This window comes from Mesocricetus auratus, unplaced genomic scaffold (genome assembly GCF_017639785.1).
Source record: "Mesocricetus auratus isolate SY011 unplaced genomic scaffold, BCM_Maur_2.0 Super-Scaffold_6730, whole genome shotgun sequence".
NCBI classification, from domain to species: Eukaryota; Metazoa; Chordata; class Mammalia; order Rodentia; family Cricetidae; genus Mesocricetus; species Mesocricetus auratus.
This window is the reverse complement of record NW_024429184.1, coordinates 2153628-2179347: the sequence shown is the minus strand read 5'-3', so window position 1 is coordinate 2179347 and position 25720 is coordinate 2153628. Positions and strand designations below refer to the sequence as shown.

The 25720-nt window shown below is 46.9% G+C and overlaps 1 protein-coding gene and 1 long non-coding RNA gene across 4 annotated transcripts in view; one reads left to right on the top strand and one right to left on the bottom strand.

Annotated features, from left to right (window-relative positions):
• Positions 1-25720, bottom strand: part of Svep1 (sushi, von Willebrand factor type A, EGF and pentraxin domain containing 1) — a 176593-nt gene that overhangs the window by 28441 nt on the left and 122432 nt on the right. For all 3 annotated transcript variants that reach the window (XM_005085043.4, XM_021235926.2, XM_040737940.1), the window contains 6 exons: positions 21081-21257; positions 20788-20872; positions 19247-19438; positions 17797-17964; positions 4589-5261; positions 132-2917 (listed from right to left, as the gene is read on the bottom strand). In XM_005085043.4, the coding sequence (XP_005085100.1) occupies positions 132-2917; positions 4589-5261; positions 17797-17964; positions 19247-19438; positions 20788-20872; positions 21081-21257 (4081 nt within the window). The remainder of the gene's footprint in view (positions 1-131; positions 2918-4588; positions 5262-17796; positions 17965-19246; positions 19439-20787; positions 20873-21080; positions 21258-25720) is intronic.
• Positions 13279-17529, top strand: LOC110343705. The gene is made up of 4 exons (XR_002386011.2): positions 13279-13379; positions 15020-15080; positions 15829-15897; positions 16706-17529. It is a non-coding gene; the product is annotated as an uncharacterized LOC110343705 (long non-coding RNA).

Below are 25720 nucleotides of genomic sequence, written 5' to 3'. Positions count from 1 at the left end.
CAAGTGTTAAAAGCTTTGGGCTTTGGGGCTGGGGGAGGTCCAGAGGAGGTCCTCTCCTGAATAGCTACATTTTGATCCCTCCCTTCATTTGCCTACACCGCTGGCAGACTCTCTAGCCACCCGGGTCTTACCTGAGCTTCACCTTGCTTTCATAGGTGTATGCCTCCCCTGTTGCTACCGCGTTGGCAACGGGCGGCGGGGGTCCACAGGACAGGGGCTCGCAGGCTGGGTAAGGCCGGCTCCATGTCCCTTTCTCCGTACAAATCAGATTCGAACTGCCATGCATGACATAGCCAGGTCTGCAGCTGTAAGTTACCACATTGTCCTCTAAGGGGACACTCTCGCTGACGACGGCGTTGGTTATGGTTGGGAGGGAACCACAGCCAGCATGTTCGCAGAGCGGGAAGCCAGACCACTGGCCGTCAGCGCCACAGGTGATCTCGGGAAGGCCAAGGGGCTTGAAGCCTTGGGAGCATTCAATCCGGACCGTCTTCCCGCAGCCCAGATCGGTTGCATTGATGGTTCCATGCTGAATGGTGGGCGTGGAACACCTGCAGGGCAGGCAGGAAGGCGAGCTGCCGCTCCAGGAGCCATTAGGGAGGCATCTTCTAGAAGAGTTCCCGTGGAGCTTATAACCAGGAAAACACTGATATTGTATGTGGCCCCCGTGGTAAAAGGAAAAGCCGTTAGGGAAGCCATGGGGAAGGTCGTCAGGAGGACCACAGGCAGCTGGTTTGCAGACGGGAACCTCTGCGTCCCAAGTCCCATCTGACTGGCAGGTGAGTTTAGCGGCCCCGTGTAACACATAGCCCTCCAGACAGCGGAATGATACTTCCTTCTTGAACCCATAGTCCAGGCCATCTGTCACCCCATTCGCCACCTGTGGTGGGGCAGCACATCTGACAGGCACGCAGCGCGGGGTGGTACCGCTCCAACTCCCATTGATAAGGCAGATGCGGCTCCTGGCTCCTTCAAGCGCGAACCCCTTACTGCAAGAGTACGCGACCTCCTTTTGGAACGTGCGCTCTTCTCCCTGTACTCGGCCGTCGTCCGGGACAGGGGGCGAGCCACAGTCCACAGGGACACACGTGGGCTCCTGCCCATCCCAGGCTTTGTTTCCCTGGCATGTTCTCCTCTCAGTGCCATTGAGCGCGTAGCCAGGGTCACACTCATAGTGTAACACGCCCAGGTAAGAGTAGTCGCTTCCTTTGATGAGCCCATTCCTGAGTGGGTTTGGCTCGCCGCATGAAACCGCCTCGCAGCGCGGTGCGGCGCCGCTCCACTTCTTACTCCGCAGGCAGAGTCTTAAGTGGGAGCCTTCTAGAACGTGCCCTGGCTTGCAGCTGTATTGGGCGGCGCTGCCCATGGTAGTCTGGGTAAAGTGCAAGAAGCCATTTTCGGGAGCAACGGGCAAATCGCACTCGATTGAAATGCAAGAAGGAGCGCTCCCGTTCCACGTCCCGTCTTCCTGGCAGGTCAGCACTGGATTTCCCAGCAGTTCGTAGCCAGGGTCACAGCTGTAGGAAACCATCGTGCCATACAGAAAGTGAGATGCGTGTGTGGCAGGGGACTCCTTGGTGTCTACCGAGGTCTTAGCTGTTGCTTCCAAATGTCCAGGGTGAGAGGTCAGATAGGGGACTTCCATCATGTCGTCTTCCTGCTCAAAGTACTCCTGGCCTCCTTTGACTTTGCTACAGTCTCCAAAGTCTATGTGAGGAGGGAGGCCACAGTCTATGGGTACACAGGCTGGGCTGGAGCTTGACCACCCCGACTCTTCACAGGTCTGCATGGCGTGACCAACCACCTGGAAGCCGGGGAAGCAGCTGTAGATAATCATGGCGCCGTATCTGTAGTCGGCACCTTCTACGAAACCGTTCTCGATGGGCTGTGGGTCGCTGCAGTGGATGGCATCGCAAGAGGGGGCATCCATGTCCCAGTCACCCGTCTCTAGACAGGTCAGGGCTTTGGGGCCTTCAAGCCGGAAGCCTCTGTCGCAGGAGTACGTGACGGTTTGTCCATACTGAAAGCTTATGTAAGAGAATTGGCCATTTAGGATCTCTTTGGGCTCTGGGCATTCGATGGGTTTGCACGTTGGTTTCCCTCCAAGCCACTGGCCGTTTTCCCCACAGAGGGTGGTCGCGTTGCCCACCAGCTCGAAGCCCGGCTTGCAGGAGTAGAGCGTGGTGCTGAGATAGGCGAGCCCTTGCACGTGGATGATGCCGTTGAGGATCTCCTCGGGTTGGGGGCATTCTACGGGGACACATTCAGGCAGTGGGGAGCTCCAGGCGCCGTCAGACTGGCAGAGGATGGTTGGGCCACCTCTCAAGAAAAACCCATCCACGCACGAATACTTGACAGTACTCCCGAGATGAAGAGACCCGGAAGAAGCAGGGAGGCCGAAGGGAATCAGGGGGGGCAAGCCACAAAGGACCATCTTACAGACGGGAAAGGAACCATTCCACTGCCCAGACGGCAAACACTTGAGGACAGAGGAGCCTCGCAAGGCATGCCCCTCCTTACAGGAAATGGTCACCACCCCCACCTCGGAAGTCAGTTCCTTTAGTACGAGCTGATTTTCCAAGATGGGAGGCTCCGGGCACTTGGTGGGGACACACTTTGGGCTCGGCTTCTTACTCCATTTGCCAGACTTCTGGCAGGTCCAAGAATTATCACCAACAAGCTCGTAGCCCTCGTTGCAGAAAAACTGAACTTTGGACCCCACGTCAAAGCTTTCTCCTTTCAGGAAGCCATTCTGGATGGGCGGGGGTTTCCCGCAGTTGAGAGGGGCGCAGGACAGAGGGGCCTCACTCTGCCATTGGCGATTGGCTTGGCAGACAAACACGGGGCTTCCAACTGCCTTGTAGCCCGGGTTGCACTGGAACTTCGCTTCGCTCGCAAAGGTCCTGCCGGTGGCGTGCTGAACAACGGGGAGAGAAAAAGTCAGTGCAGCTCACAGAACAGGCAGGCTAACAGGGGGAGCAGCACTGCCAGCCAAACAGGACTCAGGGACGGCCCACACTTAGAAGTACTCGGTTAGGACCTCCACAAATAAACGTTTATGCTGCTTGCAACAGTCCTACCCTAAGTTTTGGAGGAGGTGAACGTGCAAGAAGTAAGACATGGTCATTTCTACAGAGGTCATTTCCTCTGTAGAAACTCTCATGGGACCCAAGGGGGATAAGATTGGGGGGGGGCGGTGTTTATACAGATTGATGAGTTGAAGGGCAATGCCAACAGGATACACAGAGAACTTGGTAAGATAAAATAAAGAGTCCCCATAGATGCTTTAAAAACTGTTTCACTTGAAATATTGTCCATTTAAAGAGGCACTGCTGTGAGCTGGGCGGTGGTGGCGCACGCCTTTGATCCCAGCACTCGGGAAGGCAGAGGCAGGAGGATCTCTGTGAGTTCGAGGCCAGCCTGGTCTAACAGAGCGAGCTCCGGGACAGCTTCCAAAGCTACACAGAGAAACTTTGTCTCGAACCCCTGCCCCCAAATGGCACTATGACCTCTGACTTGGGAGACTAGGCTTTCCTTCCCTTCTCCCTCCTCTTCTCTTTTGGTGTATGTGGGCACATGTGTATGGAGTCCAGGAGTCAACCTCAGGTGTCATTTCTTAGATGCCATCCACCTTGATTTTATTCATTCGTTCTTTGAGATAGTCCTTAGTGACCCCTGGAGACCCTGTCTCTGCCTGGTCAGCACTGGGGTGACAGGTGTGCAGCTCAGTGCCTGACTTTCCTTACCCTAGGGTTCGGAGAGCAAGCTTACAACCCCCCTCTTGCACAGAACACATTCCATCCTGAGATACCGCTATAGCGCTCGTTCTTGTCTCCCTAGCACACTTACTGGAAAGACGCTTTAGCGGGGAAGCAGATCGTATTTGCGTCATACTTAACAATTTGCTCACCTGCTTAACAATTTGCTCACCGTACTGAAATGACCTTTAAGTGTCTCAAAAGAGCAATTGCAAAACGGCACCTCACATTTCATGTAAAAATCACAGCGACTACAAACATCTCCGAGTTCCATTTAGGCGATGAATTGCATAAAGGAAAATGGTGTTTCGTTAAAATTGGCTTACTCTAACTCCATATTTAAGGCTAAGAAAAGGCTACAAAGGCCTTGGGGTGTCTGTAGCTTACTATAATGCAGAATGTTGTCTGCTGCAGAGGCTGGAGAAATGGTCCAGTGGTTATGAGCACTGGGCGCCCCTCCAGAGGACGAGGATCGAATTCTCAGGACCCGCATGGAGGCTCACAACTGTAACTCTAGTCCCGTGAAATCTGTTGCCCTTTTCTGGTCTCCTTAGACGCCAGGCACGCACGCGGTGCACAATCATCTACGCGGGCAAACACCCACACACACAAAATAAAGTAAGAAAGATTGAAGGATGCATGCCGTAAGGTTTGGCAATTACCTTGACTCGTTTTTATGCAATACACACTGTGCGTGGATTCGAGCCACTTCTGTCCCAGCAATTGATATGTTCGCTGCTTCTACTCCTAGGTAACCGGGTTAGCCGTGGTAGACACAGCCCTAACGAGGGGGCGAAAGGCCACGGATCGTTTGGCAGTGAGTCGCTTACCTCGAGAAAGCCGTTCTCCACCTTAGGTGGTTCACTACAGGAAACCGGGTGGCAGGTGGGCAGGGGTCTGCTCCACTGCCCCGTGGCCTCGCAGGTGCTCCTCTTCTCCCCTTTGATGTAGAATCCCCTGTGACAGCTGTACGCCACCACGGCCCCAAAGCTGTAGTTTGTTCCGCTCGCGTAGCCGTTGGTGATGCTCGGGGGCTCTCCGCACCGCACGGGGATGCACTGGACCGAAAGGGGAGAAGGGCTCCACTGTCCCCCTCTCAGGCACTCGATCTTTGCCGAGGTGTTCAGCACAAAACCTTCCGTGCACTTGAAGCTCACGACCGAGCCCGCTGCAAACTTAGCTCTGCCCACGGATTCCAGAATGCCGTAGGGGACGGACGGAGGTTTCTCACAGAAGTGAGCTATACAGCGCGGCACCGCCTGGCCTTCCGGGGGCACCCATTTCCCCTGGGCATTGCAGACAAGCTGGGAATTGTCAGCCAGGCTGTAGCCGTCTGCACAGTAGTAGAAGGCTGTGTCTCCGAAAAGCCGGTGGGCGGTCTCGGGAGAGGCGTGGTCCACATTGGGGGGCTCGTCGCAGGAGACGGCCAGGCACTGGTGGTTACTCGAGTTCCACTTGCCGTTGGCCTGGCACACGATGGTGTCAGGGCCAGCAAGGGTGAAGCTGTGGGGTGGAGGAGAAAGGAGCAACTCAGTGCAGTAACGAGAAAAGACAATCCGTCTTCTTCTTTTCTCGCTTTTAAAGAAATCTTTCCAATACTAACTTTGCCTTTATTCATTGTTTTCTTTTTAAAAATAATATTTAGCATCAGGATATTGAGCTTAGCAAGCAAATGATTTTAATGCTTGATCAGAAGGGAACTAGAAGCGAAGACTTTTGCTATTTGAAGACCTCTAGTGGTTGTTACAGGTGTGTGTGTGTGTGTGTGTGTGTGTGTGTGTGTGTGCACGTGCCCATGTGTGTGCATGCTTGGGGAGGTCAGAGGTCATGACCATTTACCTGGAGCTCTGTACCTTATTGTTTGAGAGGGAAGTCTTTTTTTGTTTTGTTTTGTTTTGTGGGGCCTGAAGTTTGCTGCTTAGGCTAGGCCAGCTGGTGGCCATGGCACTAATACCACGCTAGATTTTTACACAGATGCGGGCATCAAACCCCGGTCCTCGTTTTATCAGCTGAGCCTGTGGATTTTATACTTATTTTATTTATTTATTTTATGTTTGTAGCTTTAGTCTGTGGGTTTTAATACTCACCTTTGGAAAAGCTTCAACGAGCCCTCTTTCGCCTAGATACAGCTTATAGTTGCTAACTTCCTTTCCGTGAAGGTTAAAACAGTGATTAAAACTCTGGGCTCCAGTGTTTTCAAAACCTCTGCACACGCGGTTAGAGTTTAAAAAAGCTCTGCTCGGTGAATGGCTATGCCATGCAATGAGCGTATGGATACATTTTGCCCAGTAGCTCACAGCCTTTCTTTGTGTACCAGGCATTTGCCCATGTCTGATGCCGGATTGGCGATATGCTCCCCAGGGCTGTCTCAATAAAGCAGAACGAGCCAGTAGGCTGTGCGCTATCAGGGGAGCTGTATCCGCCGAGGCGTTCTGATCTTCACTTTCACTCTCTTAGACCGCAGGGTTCTGAAGGGGTGTCTGACATCCAATCAGTCTGCCATTTCGATACTAACGATGAGTAAGGGAATTAAAATAGCCAGGTGCCTAATTGAATACCTTGTTAGACACCATGACTGGGCTTATAGTCAGCCGAGTGGCAAATCAGACAGGCCCGGTCGGTCCCTTGCCTGTTAGCAGAGTGTGTGAGGTCCAAATCTGGCTACTTGATCCCAACACTGACATCTTTTCCGCAGCGCTGCTCTCTCTCTCTTTTATCTTTTCAGACTAGTTAGTAAGACTTCTCTGTGTGTGGGCATGCCGTGGAAACCACACAGAGCTGCCACTGTACAAATTATTTAGCCCAGCTTTCGGCAAAGGTTCTCAAGTCCTTAGTAACCAAAACTTTCACCTAGGTCCCTTTTAGTTCTAAAAGGAAAAGTCTACTGGAGAAAAGCTGGGATTCTATCATCCTCACCGGAAATATTCATAATACCTGTAGGAGACTGATGGACAAGTCGACAAAAAATGACAGACACCAGTAGAACACTCTGCATCCACACATCCACCCTATCCATGGTCATGAACCATGCAACGCACAGAAATGGGTCTACATGAACACTCCCAGATGCTCCCAATGGCTAAGTGAAATTCCCACTCAGCTTAGAGCCCTTTCAGTTGGCATCTTGGGAAAACCCCAGTTCTTTGTAAGTAGATGTGGACTTAGCAGGTGTTTTAGACGGCATTTTTCTTAACAGTCACAGGAAGACATCCACCGAGGTGTGTTCAGAGCAGGACTTTGTAATTGAGACCCAATAGGCCTGGCCTGCTGACTTGACTGTCCCTGCACAGGGCAGGTCCTGGGTGGAAGGTCTACTTACTGAGTCTTCGGTTGTTTTACAGCTCAACTTGGATCATTCATACACTTTGAAGCATGCGTCATCGTGGTCCCCAACCCTTTGATGTGGCTGGCACTGCTCATTGGCTGAAGCTCGTATGTACAGAACCAGACAGCTCTGATTTATAGGAATCCATTGTACATAAAGTTTTGCCTTTATTCCCTGGCTCCAGATGCTCTGAGGCAGAAGCATCTGCCTCTAGAAACTTCTGTATCCCACAGAGAATCTTGAGAACACGAAACAGTGTTGCATAATTTGGCAGCACTTGGTGGAGACTCTTACCATTAACCTCCTGATAACTCTCTACCAACTACTTTTTCTTCATGGAAAGATCCACAGCAAACAGGCTTTCTAACAGAATGGATAATGACCACAGAGTACTGGCGTTTAAAACATACAGATGTAAATAATTCATTTTTAGAATCTTTAGTGTCCCCCAGTCTGGATTAAGACCTCTGTTTTTCTTTACATACTTCAGGTAACACTTATTTTTTTTCACACATGACTTTTCGCAGCCGGCTGTGGGCCAGACAATTCCTTGGGGCATAGATGCTGCACTAGTGAAGTATTTGTTTGCAATGGCCAGAGTCCAGATGTGGGACATTGTAAGACGCATATGTGGTCTCTTCCCTGTGCCTAACATGGAGTCGCTGGGGCCTTGGTAATGTCCCAAGTGCCACCATTCCAAAGTTTTATGTCACTAGATAGTGTGCTCAGTGAGCCTAGGTGATAAACAAAGATAAGTATTTTTTAAAAATGTCAAAACTTTGAGATGATAAAGGAGGATCTATACTCTAAATCACACAAAAGGGGAATTACTATAAGCTGTAGCTTAATCACTTAAAAAAAGAAAACCAAATTGCTTGTACTATTTAATTCTGTTTGAAGTTTGAAAGTGTATTTGAACTATGGGCACATCTTTTACTCATTTACTTTGTTGAGGGATCATTCAGAGGATGGTAAACATTTTACAGTTGATAACATATGCCTATAAATGCCTGCTACCACAGCAAGAAAATGTGAAACTGGGCTAAGTCTAAAGTGTAAGAAACACTTGGAATCAATATCAACCTAAGTTGAAGGAATACTCACTTAAACTCTTTGTAGCCTTTTATATTTTAATTCAAAAGGTCCTGGGGGCAATCTCTTATACTTTTATTAAAAATCAACAGCACACACTATGTTCCAGATGAAATGGCCCATCAGTACCCCAAGGATACCATAGGACCCCAGCAAACACAAGAGTCATCTGGAAACAGACAAAATACTTTTTGGAAGTGGTTTTTCAGTAGCTGGATTCACACACCCAGAGGAAGCATATTAGCCAGCATGGGCCCTGGGCCCTTAATGAGTGAGCTCTGAGGGCAAGCATCAGATTCCCTTCCAAACGACAGAAGCAGCTCATTAAGCAGCTGCTGGTCAATGCCAATAACAGAAAGTGCGAAGACGCATCCGTGATTGATCTTGTTTCAATCCATAACAACAACCGAAGACCAAAGCTGTTTAATAGTCCCAATAATCGCATTTAGAAGCTTATATGTGAGGAGAACCAAGAGGGAAAGAAACTCAGCGAGGTTCATTAACCCTTCCTATGCCTCTGAGTTTCACACCAGTGAATGTCAACCTGAGGGAGAGAAGAAAAATGACAAACGAATGGCCGCCTCTACGTTTGGCCAAACAGCTGAAGCGCCTCTCGCCTGGCTGATTAAACGCTTAGAAAAGACGAATGTCTGGGTGAAAGACAAACTGGGAATGGCGAGTTTGACGGCGCGCCTGCTTCTCTCCGGGCATCCACTAGTCTGCTCTGGTCTCCTGACGCCCTTGCCTCCTCGCTGTAAACTCGAGACTGTGTCTTGCTCCCGCCCTTCATGGAAAGACTCCATCAAAGCCAGACCACAGTCCGGCGTCCCTCCCTAGCTGAAGAGCCATCGCAGATGCCAAGTGACGGAGAGGAGGAGAGACAGCTTCCTTTAAGGGTGTGGCCCCCTGGTGGGTGGTCCATACTCTAGGGTACGGCTCCATACCCATGCGTACGTATGCAGCAATACTGGATTCAGTGGGAGGCAAAAATGAAAACAGAAAAGGCCGTGAAGTTGGGAGGGGGCGGTCGGGAGTAGGGGTGGATACTAGAGAGGCTTTGGAGAGAAGTGGAGGAGTGCATTTGGTCAAAGGACATTGTAGGCATGCATGAGATTCTCAAAGAACTAACAAAATATTATATTAAAGTTACAACGGCGAGACAACAGTAGAAATATATGCATGCATGCTCGTGATGCGTGGAGGTCCGGGTAGCTTGTACAGTATGGAGGGCAGAGGGAAGGCAGACTTTAGATTTGAAAGGGAGTAAACTCCACTTTCGTGAGGCTGAGAGCATGGAAGAAGTCATGGAGTGGATACAACGATGCTATTCTTAATAAAACAAGATGCATGGGGCTGTGCCAAACAAGCCCCTGAGAGGAAATTATAAATGGAAAACACAGAGAGAGGATGAGATGATTCCTGGTTTGGGCTATCACATAGTCTGAAAACCTATAATGCCTGGTGAGATATAACAGACATCAATTTAAAAGCACAGCCGGTTCTATCCAGAGAGGAAACCTCCGTGCTTCCGACGAGGGGAAGAAATTGGAAACCAGGAAAGCAAAGCTTGCCAGTGGACTCTGTGGTTGCCTTTGGATCAGACAAAGAAAGGGACCAGAGAGGAAAAGAAACAGAGCCTTGGAACTGAATCAGTAAATGGAGTGTCTGGCAGGAATCCACATCCTAGAAGGAGGTCTGCTGACACAGTGAAGTTGAAAAATTCAGTCCACCTCTGTGTCTTCAGAGGTGCTTGGCAGAAAAATGAGGCCCCAGCTGATTATAATTCTGTTCCTGATATGGATTCCACGTTAGAATTCATAGCCCTTGCTTTGTATGCAAAACCTTCCCAACTGAGAAATTAATATAAAGCTGAGGGCCCTGGGGTAGCTGATAGGAAAAAGATTCCAGAGAATCAGCTCATGAGCGGTTGTTGACACAGAAAGCCTTGCTTCCTGGAAGGGGAGGAATTACAAGACATACACAGGTGTCTCAGTTAGAGTTACCATCCCTGTGAAGAAACATTAGGACCAAAATCAAGTTTGGGAGGAAAGGGTTTATTTGGTTTACACTTCCATATTGCTGTTCATCATCAAAGGAAGTCAGGACAGGAACTCAAGCAGGGCCAGCACCTGGAGGCAGGAGCTCATGCAGAGGCCATGGAAGGTGCTGCTTCTAGCTTGCTCTAAGCAGGGTTTGCTTAGCCTGATTTCTTATAGAACTTAGGACCATCTCAGCCCACGGATGGTACCACCCACAATGGGCTGGGCCCTCCCCCATCAATCACAAATTAAGAAAATGCCCTACAGACTTACTTACAGTCCTATCTTGTGGAAGAATTGTCCTCAATCGAGACTCTCTGCTCTCTGGTGACTCTAACTTGTGTCAAGGTGACTTAAAACTAGCCAGTACAACAGGCACGTTTCCCATCATGAGAAGTTCAGCACACAGAGGAGAGGAAAGAATAGAGCACCGATAAATGAGATACTAGAAGAAAACTGTCAACCCACTGGTTTAAAAAAAGCGGCTATTGTTGAAGTTTAGAGTAGAACACTGGGCATCAGAGGCCAGAAAGAGCAGAACCGGGAGGTTCAGGGGAAGCCTGGCTACAAGGCAGGAAGTCACAGACATGCAGAGTGAAAGACAAAATTGTAGGTAACAACTGTGCACCCTGCATTTCAATAAGTTATAAAAAGGACTTTAGTAGTTTCCAGTATAAAGAAATGATAAATAACTGATAATCTATTTATATTTAAATATATTTAACCTGGTGGAAGTATTACATTGTGTACACATATACTGAAGCATTACATGGCACCCCATCATACAATGTATACAATTCCTAGACTTTCATGTGTCAGCTTTTAAAAACATCATTTTAAAATTAAAATACAGTTACATCATTTAACCTTTCTCTCTCCTCCTTTCAATCTTTTCCATGCCCCCCTGCCTTGTCCTCTCTCAGACTGATGGTCATCTTTTCTTTAATAATTATCATGTTACATATACGTGCATAAATGTATACATACAACCTGCTGAGCCCACTGAGTGTTGCTTGTATGTATGGTTTCAGGGCTGACCACTCCCTACACCCTCTCCCCATCGAACTCCCCATCCACTCCTAAGAGAGGGTGAGGCCTTCCATGGGGATCATCAAAGTCTCTCAAATCATTTGGGGCAGGACCTAGTCCCCACTCACCTCTCCTCACCCCCCTCCCAGTGTATCTAGACTGAGAGAGTATCCCTCAGTGGGGGAATGGGCTCCCAAAAGCCAGTTCATGCACTAGGGATAAATACTGGTTCCACTGCCAGAGGCCCTATAGAGTGCCCAGCCCCCCCCCAATGACACCCACTTTCAGGGGCCTGGTTTGGTCATATGCAGGTTCCCCAGCTGTCAGCCTGGAGTCTGTGATCTCCCATTGCTCAGGTCAGCTGTTTCTGTGGGTTTCCCCAACATGGTCTTGATCCCTTTGCTCATCACTCCTCCCTGGGGTTGGATTTCAGGAGTATGGCTCAGGGCTTAGCTGTGAATCTCTGCTTCTGCTTCCATTAGCTACTGGATGAAGGCTCTAGGATGGCACTTAGGGTAGTTTTCAATCTCATTATAGGGAAAGGGCATTTAAGGTAGCCTCTCCACTATTGCTTAGATGCTTTAGTTGGGGTCATCCTTGTGGATCCCTGGAGATTTCCCTAGTGCCAGGTTTCTCGTTAAATCCATTAACAGCTCCCTCTATAAGGCATCTCTTTCCTTTCTGTCCTCCACCCAACTTGACCTTCCTGATCCCTCAAGTTCTCTTCCCCTCTTCCCTTCTCTCCTCCCTCCTTTTAATAAAATAGATTTGAAATTCCAGATAGCTGTTTATGTTTGGAAACTTACCGGTTTCTTTCTGAAGGTGTTGTCGCCACCTGCTGGCAAGGCACTTGTAAGTTGCACCTTAATCAGGCTGGCAAGGTCACTTTTAATTTTGTTACTATCTTGAAAATACTCAGAGTGTGAAAATCCCACGATCATGGTCACAGCTTGCAATGTCTAGGCCAGGGGTATCCATCCCATTTCTATATGTGCCAGGGAATGTGCAAGAGTACTCTGTGCAGCTCTGCTTTTATTAGGGGACAAACTAGCCTCCTGCCCATAGAGATGTGAGTAATCTAAGGATGGTTCCTGTGCATGTGTACATGTGTGTGTGTGTGTGTGTGTGTGTGTGTGTGTGTGTGTGTGTGTTTGTTTGTTTAGGGCAGACAGACGATGACATCAGGTGTCTTTCTCTATTACTTTGTAGCTTATTTTTTGGGGACAAGTTTCCTACTGAACCTGGAGCTTGCTGCTTTGGTTAGATTGACTGGCCAGGGAGCCTCCAGGATCCGCCCGTCTCTGCCTACACCAGCACTGGGTTCATTATACGTGCCACACCGATTGGTTTTTCACCTGGGTGCCGGGGATCCGAACTCAGTCCTCACTCTGTGCAGCAAGCAACTGTACTCATCGAGTCATCTCCGCAGCTCGGGGACGACACGTTCTTATAGGACGTATTTTACAGCGGTTGAGAAGGCAGTTTCACTGACTATCATGTATCTGAGAGAGGTTATTCATACACATACACATACATAATAAAAATAAAGTAGCTATTTAAAGAGAAAAGTGACTTCATGTGAGAACGAAAGATGTAAATGTTACCTCTTCAACAAACAATATGTACGAATATACATAAACAGATAATTTAAGAATATGCTTGCTTATGTAAAATATATATGTAATATAGCAAAATAGGCATTGTTACCTTGAGGAGAACAGAAGAATATTGAGAATAGCTTGCAGGGGAACCTGTCATGTCGTATATTTCTCTCATAAACTGATTTAATTATGCCAAAAACGGAACATGTACCTGCTGTGGACTGTTAGCTGAAGCTGTGTTACATTCATTTAGGCTGTGGAACATTTGCTTAGTAATGCAAAAGGTGTGTTGCATTCTTTTGTGCTGCATTTGCTTAACTCTGTGAAGCTGTGTTACTTTGCCTGTCTCGAACACCCGAGTGGTCTAATGAAGAACTGAATGGCCAATAGCAAGGCAGGAGAAAGGATAGGCGGGGTTCGAGGGCAGAGAGAATAGATAGGAGGAGAAATCTGGGGAAGGGGTCGGGGAGCAAGAGAAGGAGAAGAGGAGGAGGATGCCGGGGACTAGTCACTGGGCAACACAGCCGGCCACGAGGTAAGAGGGATGGAAAGACACACGGAATAGAGAGAGAGAAAAGCCCAGCGGCAAAAGGTAGATGGGGCAATTTAAGAAAGGCTGATTAGAAATGAGCCAGGCCAAGGCTGGGCATTCATAAGAATAGGTCTCCAAGTATTTACTTGGGAACTGGTTGGTAGGCCCCCCAAGAGCCTAACAAAAACCAAAAAACAACTACACTCACTTTTATCTCAGCAATGGGAACACAGGTGATTTTAAACAAAGTGTTCGGTTATTTTTACTTCTGTATATTTCAAAGACTTCGTTAAAACTGTGGCCAGGAGGGAAGGGAACAAGACAGGAACCCCCACCCCCCTCTCCGGAGTTGCTGCTCCCTGAGGGACCACAAGGAGAGGAGGGCGTCCACAAAAGGGTTTATTTAATGTCCTTTCTATCAGCAAGAGTTTGAAGTCCAGAGAAGGAAAGCTATCCGTTAATAGTTGATTTTTGCCTTTCACAAAAGAAGTTGCAAATGGGTAGCGATTTGTGACTGTGGGTACTCACCATTCGTTTGTTCAAAAAGCGAAGACAATTCCCCCCCTGTATTACGGACTGCCCATCGCTTCATATGACAATCATATTGCAACGATAAAGCCATATTTGCACTAATGCTTCATGTGTATATAAAGCATCACTATAAAAAACCCATGGCCTTTCCTCAGTGGCTATGATACTTATGGGAAGGATCCAGTTTCCACTCATTCACAGACATTACCTGTGAAGACGGAACAGTGGCTCTAAGAGAGTTCTTCCAAATTTCATCTTTGTAGAGGAGTCTGGGGAGATGGCTCAGTTGGTGAAGTGTTCACTGTGCAAGCATGAGGACCTGAGTTCGAGCCCCAGAGCCCAGATGGGGGGAATAGTCTGACTAATAAAGTCATCCGTGATTCTAATGTAACCATGTACAGTGATTCATAAGAAATTTCCTTGAGTAAAATAAAAATCTCTTCAAGCAAATGGGTTGGATACAATTTACGTAGCTATCTTTATTTGTTGTACAAATAAACCAAGGTAAGACACAACAACAGGCCAGCGAAAAATCCCTCTGGCGATGCAAATAATTTATGAAGAAAAGATAAAAGACCCTTGTTGGGAGATGTCATTCTGTAAAAATGTGTCTAATTGGTTTGAATAAAGCACTGTTGGCCAATAGGGAAGCAAGATAGGTGGGACTAGGAGTTGAGGAGGATTCTGGGAAAGAGAGACAGAGGAAACACCATGTAAGAGCCAGAGGAGTAAGATCCGGACCCCTTTCTCCAGTAAGAGAAATGCTTAGATTATCAATTATGGCGTAAATACTTAAGTCAGAGATAGCCAGTAAGGAACCAAGCAAACGGCCAACAGCTTCATAATTAATACAGCCTCCTGTGCATTCATTTGGGGGCTAAAGCAGCAACAGGAACCAGGCAACTGGCAAGGAAGACTACACTCTACAGACCGTTAATATTAAAAATATATACAAAGTTCCAGGGGAGAAATGAAGCAAAGTGTCAATGCAATTGCTTTTCTAGACAGTGAAATTACAGGGAACTTTTGCGTACACACAGGTTTTATATTCTCTCATTTTATATGGTAGTTATACATTGCTTTAATTACTCACATCTGGCTTTTCCCCTCAGGTCCAAATCAGATACTTTACCAACTGATCCATACCCCCTAGCTCCAGGGGGAAAATCTCAGGTAAGTCAATCTGCAGTGGATGCCTGAGTCCTCCCAAAGTCACTACTGCATTGACATTGAAATTTTCGTTTATTTTATTTCACACGTGTGAGTGTCTTGCCTGCACGTGTGCCTGTGCACCACATGTGTGCAGTGTCTGAGAGGCCAGAAGGCGTCAAATACCCTGGAACTGTGGTTAATGGATGGTGTGAGTCGCCACATGGTTGCTGGGAGTGTAGCCCGGGTCCTCTGGAAGAACAGCCAGTGCTCTTGGATGCTGAGCCATCTCTCCAGCCCTGCGCTGACATTGGTATTAGAGATCTCTTGTTCACTTAAGACATTAAAATACGGAACCGAAGACGCTAATCTCACAGGCGTTTAGAATGGAATGGTGGTCGCTAGTGGGGGTTGGGAGGTTTGAGGAAAAGTCCGTAAATAGGAACTCAACTATAGTCAGACAGGAAAAAGGAGCAAAGTCACAGGCAGTAACGTGTAGCTGGAAGCGAGGATTTTTGAACACTTCTTCCAAGAAGGAATGACAACACCCAAGGAGACAGCTACTCAAAACTCCAGGTAAACAGCACAGAATGCACGTGTGTGAGAACATGATTTGGGGTCCCACCAATGTGCAGTTTTTGCACTTTTGGTTGTGAGCCTAGCCTCTAGCGGCTGAGCCATCTCTCCAGTCCAGAAATACCCTTGTTTCCGCCCAGTTCAGTTTTCGCACTTTTAAGAATCAGGTTTTTTCTTTTTCTTTTGTTTTAATTAGGATTTCAGGAAGTTTTTATGTCGGCATTTGAAGCTCAGGATGTCAAGAACATGTTGTCACCACCTTTTGGTGAGAGTCTACACAGTGAAAGGGATAAACTAAACTCAATGGCTTTACTTTTAATAATCTAGAAATAAAGGGACCAGACCCTCACTCAGCCCCCTGCTTTAGTAGCCATGACAGGCTACAGAAAAGACACGTAGGCCCCTGACACAAGGAAACTCCAGGTCCTCTGGCCTCCTGGAGTCTAGGGCCAAAACTGAACACAAAGAAACTCCAGCGCCACGCGCCGCCCCCCCCCCCCCAGCCTCCTAGATGCTTGGTTCCTGGGAACTGTTTGGCCACAAAAGAAACTCCGGGGGTGGGGGTGGGGTGACCAAAACCAACTGTAGTCTCCAGGATACAGTTCTGAAGACTATTGGTATCTATAAACAACAGGCCACCTGCAAGTAACAAGACAATGCCACAGAATCCACAGAATGTTCCCTCTCAGCACTGAGCAATGAAAATAATTGGTACACAGGTATTTCACGCCGAAATATGACTTTGAGAAAGTCTCCTGATTGTTTCCAAATGTCAACCAAACCTACTGATGTCATCCTGTAATCTTTGTCTATATAACCTAGCAGTAGACAGGGAACTCCACTCCCTCTGGAGGCTGCTGTGACAGCTAGCCAGACGGGGTCCCTGTCATGGTTGGATGAACAATCATTAAGCCTTGCTTTTGCTGTTTAGTGGGTCTGTCTTCCTGGTGGTCTCTGGGGACTTTGCAATGTGGGCACAACAGACTGATGACATGAATGTGTCTTGGACAGTTCAGATTCTGTACGCCCTTACCCCGGGTACCAGTTAAGGCTTGGTTGATTTATCCCTCCAGCTACACCATTCATCATAGTCTTCGGTCCCTCCCGACACCCGCAAATAGTAGCTTCCAGTGAACCCGCTTGACTTAGGAGGACATTCAAGACACAGAGAGGGCACACTGCTTCCCCGAGGACAGACAGGTATCAGAAAACAGAGCTGAAGCAGAAATCCAGAGGGCAGCGGCCGCGGACACTCAGGAGTGCGCAAACAACGGGGACGAGGAAAATATTTAACAAGGAAGTGTAGACAGAGAAGAAACATGGTGGCCACAACGGAAGACTGTAGGGGTCATCCCACAATATTGTCCACGCCCAAAAGGGTGGGGGCAGGGGGATGGGCACAGGCGAAATATTTAAAGAAAGAGAAAGAAAAGCCTCTCTATCTTGGAAGCCTGCCACACTTCTGATCTTCCAGCTTGTGTGTAAGTTCTTTCTCCGGTAAATAAATATATTATTTTCCATATTGCATTGACCTCCCTCATCAGAAGACCACCTGGGGTTTAGCCACAATCAATGCCTTGCTCCTTGAGACCATAAATGAGGCCATGAATTAAAGCCTTTGTAAGTTGTTTCCTGGTTTTCCAAATGCATCTTTCTACAAAGTAAAATAATCCAAGTGGAGAAGGCCAAGCCCTACCTTTTTTATTCTCCCACTGATTTATCCTTATGGTGACTTAGCTTCGGCTTTTGTGGACAATAGACAGATACAAGCCAGCTTCGATGGCTTTTCCACATTCTTGGTTAAAGTATAAAGATATTCTGCACTGAATTGCTCATTGTCTATTATCTCCTTTTCTTTTCTGTTTGTTTTTTTTTAAAAAGACAGGGTATCTGTGTAGCCTTGGCTGATCTGGAATTAGCTCTGTAGACCAGGCTGGCCTCGAACTAAGAGACCCGCCTTACTCTAGCCTCCTGAGTTCTGGGATTAAAGGCGTGGACCACTACTGCCCAGCTATTGTCTGAATCTCAACTTGATAATTACAGTGCATTCCAGGGAGACCCAGTTTGCACAGGCAAGTGTGCCTCCTCTCTGCTCTCAGGGCTGGCTGCCAGGAGGCTTCATTTCTGTCCTTACTGCTCCACGCTTCTCACAGACCCCACTTACCCCTCTTTGCACGCGTAAGTGACCGTGTTCCCGAACGTGAAGTTACTCCCAGTGATGACGGCATCTTTGAGGGCTGGGGGCTCTCCGCAGGAGACAAGGTGACAGGTAGGCGGCGCTCTGTCCCAGCTGCCCGAAGCTGTGCATTCGATGACGGATGGGCCCTGCAAGCTACGGATAGGAAAGGGGGCTCAGGTCATTCCTTTCCGCAGGGTGATTGCTCACTGCTGCGGAGAAATGGAACTTGGAAGGACACACAGGCTGCGTGATGAGTCTTAGTGCGTAAAACAACGAGTCTTCACATTGTGCTGCTTTCTATGCGCAGAAGAGAAATCCACGTCGCCCAGGCCCTTTAAAATTACGAGTGGGCAAAGGGAAATAACAACCACTTGGTGAAAAATTCAAGCCTGATGGGCCTCTTGGTAGAGGAGGGACTCCAGGACTTCTGACTGGCGGATAACTGTGATGAGAAGGGTTAATAGACTAACTATTATCCACTCACTGGAGGGCGGACACCGCACAGATAGATCAGGGCTACCGAGGTCAAAGGGCACGGACCTGGCATTTGGGCTTTGTAGCTCGTGACTCTGACCCCCGGATGTCGTTTGACTTCACAAACCCTGCCTGCCACGCCATCACGTCATGGCTTACCCACCTGTGCTTCCAGCACGGTTCTGGCAGCCTTGATGATTCCTTTCCAAAAATTAAAAAAGCGCATTTGTTTATTTGTTGGGGGGCGTGCATGGAGGTCAGAGGACAACTTGGAGGAGTCAGTTCCTCCTTCCTGTCACGTGGGTCCCAGGGGTGGAACCTGTGTCCTCTGAGTTACCTCACTGGCCCTTAATTCTCTACCTCCTGTCCACTGAATCTGTTCACTCCAGAACCTGTTGAATGTGTTTCTAGGTATAGCCTCACTTTCCCTATTGCTCCTTCTGGGGCATGCGCGCACACACACACACACACACACACACACACACACACACACACTCACTCAGGTGCGCGCACACACTTGCATGCACACTCACACACACATGCACACATACACACATTCAGGTGTGCGCGCGCGCACACACACACACACACTCAGTCAACTAAATGTACAGATTTAAGACCCATACTTTCCTTACACTATGCCACGTACTGCTCAATACAATCTTGCTAAGGCGTGTTTATAAAAACAAGATTTGCGGAAAGGCATCTCCTAAGGATGATGCCGAGCTCCCCAACCAACTTGGCCTTGCCCTTCAGAGTCTGGATGCTCCAGCAGTTGAGCTGCGAGGGCCCCTGGAGTCACAGACTGACCACTTCCCCGGCATCTGCCGGTAAGCCAGGCTCCAAGCAGAACGCACATGCGAGAGTACCCCTACGTTCACAGATTTGCACCGAAAGTCGGCCGGCTCGTCCACTCAAGCCTAGGGACAGCAGGAAGCCAGGCTGCCGGGCCACGCCTCACCTGTAGCCGCTCTCGCAGGAATACGAAGCGATTGAAAGGTAGGTGAGCCCGCTTAGGATGTATTTCCCATTGTTTATGCTCTCGGGACTGGGGCACTTCACCAGCTGGCACTCAGGGGAGGAATGGCTCCACGCACCACTAGCGAGACAGGTTGACTCCCCTTCTCCAGCCAAAGTGTATCCTTTATCACACCTGGAGAAGACAGAGGGCGCCACTGAGCATGAATAGCTCTGTTCCACACACTTGAAAATTGTGTGAGTGTATAGTGTGTGTGTGTGTGTGAGTGTGTGTGAGTGTGGCCATGCACATGCCGTGTTGTGAGTGGGGAGGTACCCTCAGGCATCCATCCTCACCTTCCGCCTTGCTTGAGGCAGGATCACGCTGCTGCACACACCGGACGGGCGGGCATGGGAGTTCTGGGGGTTTTCCTGCCTGTCTCTGCCCCTCACCTCCCTGCCCGGCATGAGGATTGCAGATGTGCGCCTCTGCACCCAGCTCTACCCAAGCTCTGGGGACTCAACCTCAGGTCCTCCATCTCCCCAGCCCTGATTTGCATTATTTTAATGTACCCAACCCCTTAAAAAAGCACAAAGCATTTATGTGTTGGGGGATTTTTTTCCCACACTGGAATGATTTAAATTTTTTTTCCACAAGGCTGAATGTCATACATCTTTCCACAGTAACCTTGGGTAATATGCAAAGGGCAGATGTGAGACTTTGGCTTGTCTCCAATATGTGCTATGGATGAGTAGCTGGGAATAGACAATTCTGTGTTTGAGAGTAATGTGGGCTATGCCCCTAGTCTATAAGGCTTGGACTCCCAGCCGGCTAGTAATCAAGGTTATCCATCCACTGGGAGTGCCTTTCACCATGACGCCTCATGGGGGCGCTAGTGACAACAACAAGCCATTGGTCAGATTTAAGGATATGACTACCAATAGGTTATCAAATTTGATTTCTTTACACTATACTGTACCCAATTAATTTCATACTAATTATAATAATAAAACCCTCCAGGGAAGCTCAGCAGTAAAGAGAGTACACTGCTTTTACACAGGACCAGAGTTTGGTTCCCAGCATCTACATCAGCAGCTCATAATCTCTTGTAACTATAGCTCCAGGAGATCTGGTGCCCTCTTCTGGCCTTCATGGCCAACTGCACGCATGGGGCGTATACACACACAGACATATAAATGAATGAATGAATAAATAAATAAACCTAAAAACTAAACACAAATCTTTATAAAAACAAAACAAAACAAAACCCTGGGATTACTTCCATTTCCCTGGTACTCTACCACCAATGACACGGCATCAGCAAGTGCATTTTTTTGTTTTTTTTTGCTTGTTTGCTTTTTGTTTTTGTTTTTCTTGATAGGGTTTCTCTGTGTAACAGCCCTGGATCTCTTAAACTCGCTCTGTAGACCAGGCCGGTCTCGAACTCACATAGATCCGCCTGCCTCTGCCTCTCCAGAGCTGGTATTAAGGGAGTGTGCCACGGTGCCCGGCCTTACACTACACCTTTGAAGTTAGGCACTCACCTGTATGTCACCTTACTGCCATAGGTGAACACTGACCCGTCAACACCGCCATTTTCAGGAGCAGGCGGGGCGCCACAGGAAACGGCTGGAGGGACGGAAACAAAAAGTAAGTTTTTCCTGAGACTCCATGCAAAGCCCTCTGAGAGCTCACAGCTTTTCAGACCTCATCCCCCTTGTCACGCTTAGACTGGCTTTCAGAACAAAGACCGACATGACCCAGAACTCACCGCGTCAATCATTGTATCTTTCTAGGACCTCCTGACCCAGTGACCCCAGCCATCTCCTCAGTGTACCTTTGCAGGCCGGAATGACCTGATCCCACTCTCCAGTCTCCAGGCAGGTGGATTTGCTCACTCCCAGCAGCTGGTGTCCTTCCTCACAAGAAAACGTGACCTCGGCACCCACCGTGTAAGTCTCGCCCCATGAGCGGCCGTTTTCTGGGTTCTCTGGAGCTTTGCATTTTACAGGCTCTTGAAGGAAAAAGTTTGTGTGGACTGTTGGGTGGCGCACACACACCATAGAAAGTCTCAAAGCAAAAGAATTTCCACAGCAGTTAAGGCAACTCTGAACATGGGGGCAAAGGCTATGGAAGGGGGAGGCGCAGGGGTCATGGACTTGCTGGGCGTTAGCCAGAAAATACGCTGGCTGGCACTTAAAGAGTATTTTTTTAAAAGGTTAGTTTTGTTGTTTTCAAATGATTAGTCTAAATTATTTGTATGTGTATATGTATGTATGTGTTTATGTATGTATGTGTATGTGTATGTATGTGTATGTGTGTGTGTGTGTGTGTGTCTGTGTCTGTGTGGCAGAAAGCACACCTGAGTGCTGGTTCCCATGATGACCAGGGCTGCCAGATCCCCTTGGAGTTGTATTTATAGGTAGTTGTGAGCTGCCCAGTATGGGTGCTGGGAATCAAACTCAGGTCCTCATCAAGAGCAGTATGTTCTCCTGGTCCTCTGTGTGTGTGTGTGTGTGTGTGTGTGTGTGTGTGTGTGAGTGTCTGTGTGTATGCGCTCGTGTACGTGTATGTGTGTGTGTGTGTGAGAGAGAGTGTGTGTGTGTGTGTGTGTGAGAGAGAGAGAAAGTGTGTGTGTGTGTGTGTGTGTGTGTGTGCAGGTGCCCATGGGAGCCAGAAGAGGGTGCCAGATTCTTTGGAGCCAGATTCTTTGGAGCTGGGTTATAGGCATTTGTGAGCTGTCCGGGGTAGATGCTGGGATCTGAATTCATAGTCAAATTATATATAACAGAACACTTATTAAGTAAGAACTATAGTTACAATATTTAGTCCATTAACATTTAGTAAGATTTAAAGAATGTATTTAAACAGCATTATAACTTAAAAAAAAAGTAAAATAAACAAAGAGAGTAGCTGGGTATGGTGGCACATGCTTAGGCAAACAGATATCTATGATTTCAAGGACAGCCTGGTGTACAGAGCGAGTTGAAGGCCAACCAAAGTACACAGAGAAACCCTGTCTCAAAAAAGTAAAATTAAAAGATATAGAGTAATAAAAAAGCCACGTTAAGATGGAAAATACAAAGAGAGTCTGGATACTATATGCTATTGTGTTGTCATTCAGTTGTTCAATTGCTAAGGAAGGAATAAATACTGCTAGAATACACTTGGGTTTTTGCAAGACAGGGTTTCTCTGTGGCTTTGGAGGCTGTCCTGGAACTCTGTAGACCAGGCTGGCCTCGAACTCAGAGATCCGACTGCCTCTGCCTCTGCCTCCCGAGTGCTGGGATTAAAGGCATGCGTCACCAATGCCTGGCCCCATTTATCTTTTAAAAATTCTTTAACTTCTAAATTTAAATATAAGGACAGGTTACTTGGGAAAATAGTTTTTGCTTGTGTTTCCACAGAAAATGAAAAGATGTGGATTCCTTCCAGACTTCTATGGTTTGAAGTAAGACCTCCTGAAGCAGTGGCCCAGGTGATCCAACATCCCCAAACAGCTGAGATGATGCAGTTACAGACAATAGCCAGTATTTCTGGGTCTTCTTAGGATCCTCAAGAGAGCTCCCCCTAACAGCAGGAAGTAGTTTGGAGAGAACAATGCCCACATTCCCAAATACTGTTTATAAATGTTTGTTTTCATTTAAATGGGGTTGCTTATAAATAGTTAATGATCACAACCAATCTCTTCTTAAAGGTAAAAGGGGATTATGGTACAGAAATGGATATTTTGTCTTGGCATGGATTTTCATTCATTGATACAAATTTAAGATCAATTTTGTGATATGTATATTTCTCCTCTTGTTTAAATATTGCTTATTCTAATCTTTTAAAATATAATGCATAATTAAATACAGATTGTATATAGGCACCTATAATAGTCAGAATTTATAGTTAGGTTAATTAGGTTTTCTAGATATACAGAGATGTATTTGAGATGGATAGATATTCTTTAAACCTTTCAAAGACCTACAGAACATGTGACATTTAAATGGTTTAGGATCTTTCATGATAGTGAGACACAACTATTCCTGGCAAACCAATTACATCTGAGAGGAAGATGGGCATCGAATAAACTCGTTATAGAGTTTGCTTTCAACATGGCAAGATTAGCCATTTGGGCAAGAAACTGCTCTTGCCTGGACTGTTTGAGTGTTGCTGTATAAACTGGGCATGCAGGACCCACAGGAAAGTGACTGCTGAACTCAGACAATCCTAAAGGGTTCCTGCTTCATGGAAGAGTCTGCCAGACATTCTGCAGGACACAGAAAAATGACTTACAAACTGCCAATGCAGGTGGACAGTTTAAAATTTCCTGCTTTGCTGAGAAGTCTGCCAAGCACACTGTGGCCTATGGCTGAAGATGGATGCCCCAACATTACAGAGGATCTTAGGGTGACTGTCCAGGTAGCGAGACATGTCTGTCAATTCTAGTGTTTATATATTAACCTTCTGTGGTCTTTGATGGAATTGAAGACATGTAGTTATAATTATAGTTTTCCTTAGTTATGATGAAAAATAAACTACATATAAGACTTAAGACTCACACAGATAGGATGGATGATAAAATGCTTTCTTTAAATCTTACTAAATGTTAAGGGACTAAATATTGTAACTATAATTCTTACTTGATAACTGTTTTGTTATATATAATTTGACTATGTTAAAGTTAAAACCTTTCTTTTTATTTAGACAGAAAAGAGGAGATGATTGGGGGAGTCCTTCTGTGTATATGTTGTCTTATTGGTTGATTAAATAAAGCACTGTTGGCCAATAGGGAAGCAAGGTAGGTGGGACTAGGAGTCGAGGAGGATTCTGGGAAATGGAGGCACAGTCAGTCACAATGTAGGACGCAGGAGAAACAACATGCCTGGACACTTCCTCTGGTAAGAGAAGACCACATGGAAATACTCAGATTAGCAGTTATGGGTTAATAATTAAATCAGAGCTAGCCAATAAGAAACCAAACGAATGACCAACAGCTTCATAATTAAGTGTTTAGTGTGTTATTTGGGGGCTGAGACCAAGGTGGCTGGCGGGAAGACTACACATTACATGAAACAATGGAAATGTTATGTGGCCTTGAAGGCAGTTATCTAACAGGGAAGCAGGGATGCTGTGAGCTTGTGTCTCTGAAGGTGGCTATCTAACGGGAAATAATGATGTCATATGCACATGTCTCTGAAGGCTTTCCCTTTTCACCTCATCCCAACCTCAGACACAGTTAAAAACATCAATCAACTTGATTTCAAGCTGGTATAAAGACTGCATAATCTTGATTGCTACCAAGGCTGATCACCTGAGTTCAATCCCTGCAACCCACATGGTAGAAGGAAAGCATTGACTCTTTCAAATTGTTCTTTGACCTTCTCACAAGTTGCATAAAAAAGGGGGAGGGGTGGAGGCTGTGTTGATTTAATCTTTTTCAAGATCATCCAGGCTACGGAAATCAAAGGTTTTGTTTATTTATTTACTTAGCACTAGAGACTTAGCACAGAGTATGTTCGGCAATTGCTCTAGTATTTAACTATACCCTCTGCCCTTTAAGGATTTTAAATGAAATAATCTCAGGAAGCAATTGCAACTATAGGACTGAATTTTGGAAAAATGCCATCAGTGAGCAGAAAAAAATGAGGTTCAAATACTTACTATTTTCCATGGTAGGTATTATCTAATGTTAAACACGGAGAAAAGTTACTTAGGGGAAATTTGTAAGGTGGATTATAAAACAGAAATTAAAGTTACGTTCTCAAACTCGGTGGAGGGGACATGAAATGATAATTGTGAACCTGTTTCCAATCAGGCATAAGATGCCTCTTGAACTTGTTCCCTGGTTCCTGTGTTAATTCATTTTAAGGGTCACATTCTGTATTTTCAGGATTACTTTCCTGTTGAGTGGAAATGTTTTTTTTTTTACAATGTTCTTATGTTTTGTTCCATTTAAGATGGATTTTTTTTTAAAAGAGAGGAAATGCATCTAAACAGGATATTTTTCTGGGACATTTTTTGCATCTTGCTCTCAAACAGTAGGGATAGCACTCAGATCTTTCCAGCCTGAGAATAACACGATGGAGATGCTGACACTCAACGTTCTCTGCAGCCAGGAAGTTATCGGCGTATAACCTAGTTTGCATTTCTATTTTCCACTGTGTGAGTCTTTGGCATTTTGCTTTTATGGTTGCCGCTACTGTTTCATACTTACCGTCCTCCCCTTCCCCTCCTTCCTCTTTTCCCCTCCCATCCCCCTGAAAGAGGATCCCTACGTCTTCTAACCCTTCCATCCTTCCTGTCTGTTTCAAATTGTGTCGTTTTACTCTGGTGGTCCACGGCCAGTCTCTATGCCACTGTTTTCTGGCAGCTGTACTAACAAAGGAAATTAGGAAGAATTTAGCGAGTTGAGCAGTTGGCCAGCATTACCAGTGCTAGCAGGGGGGAAATCCTGAGGGAAGACATGTCAGTTTCCGGTCAAGAACGTAG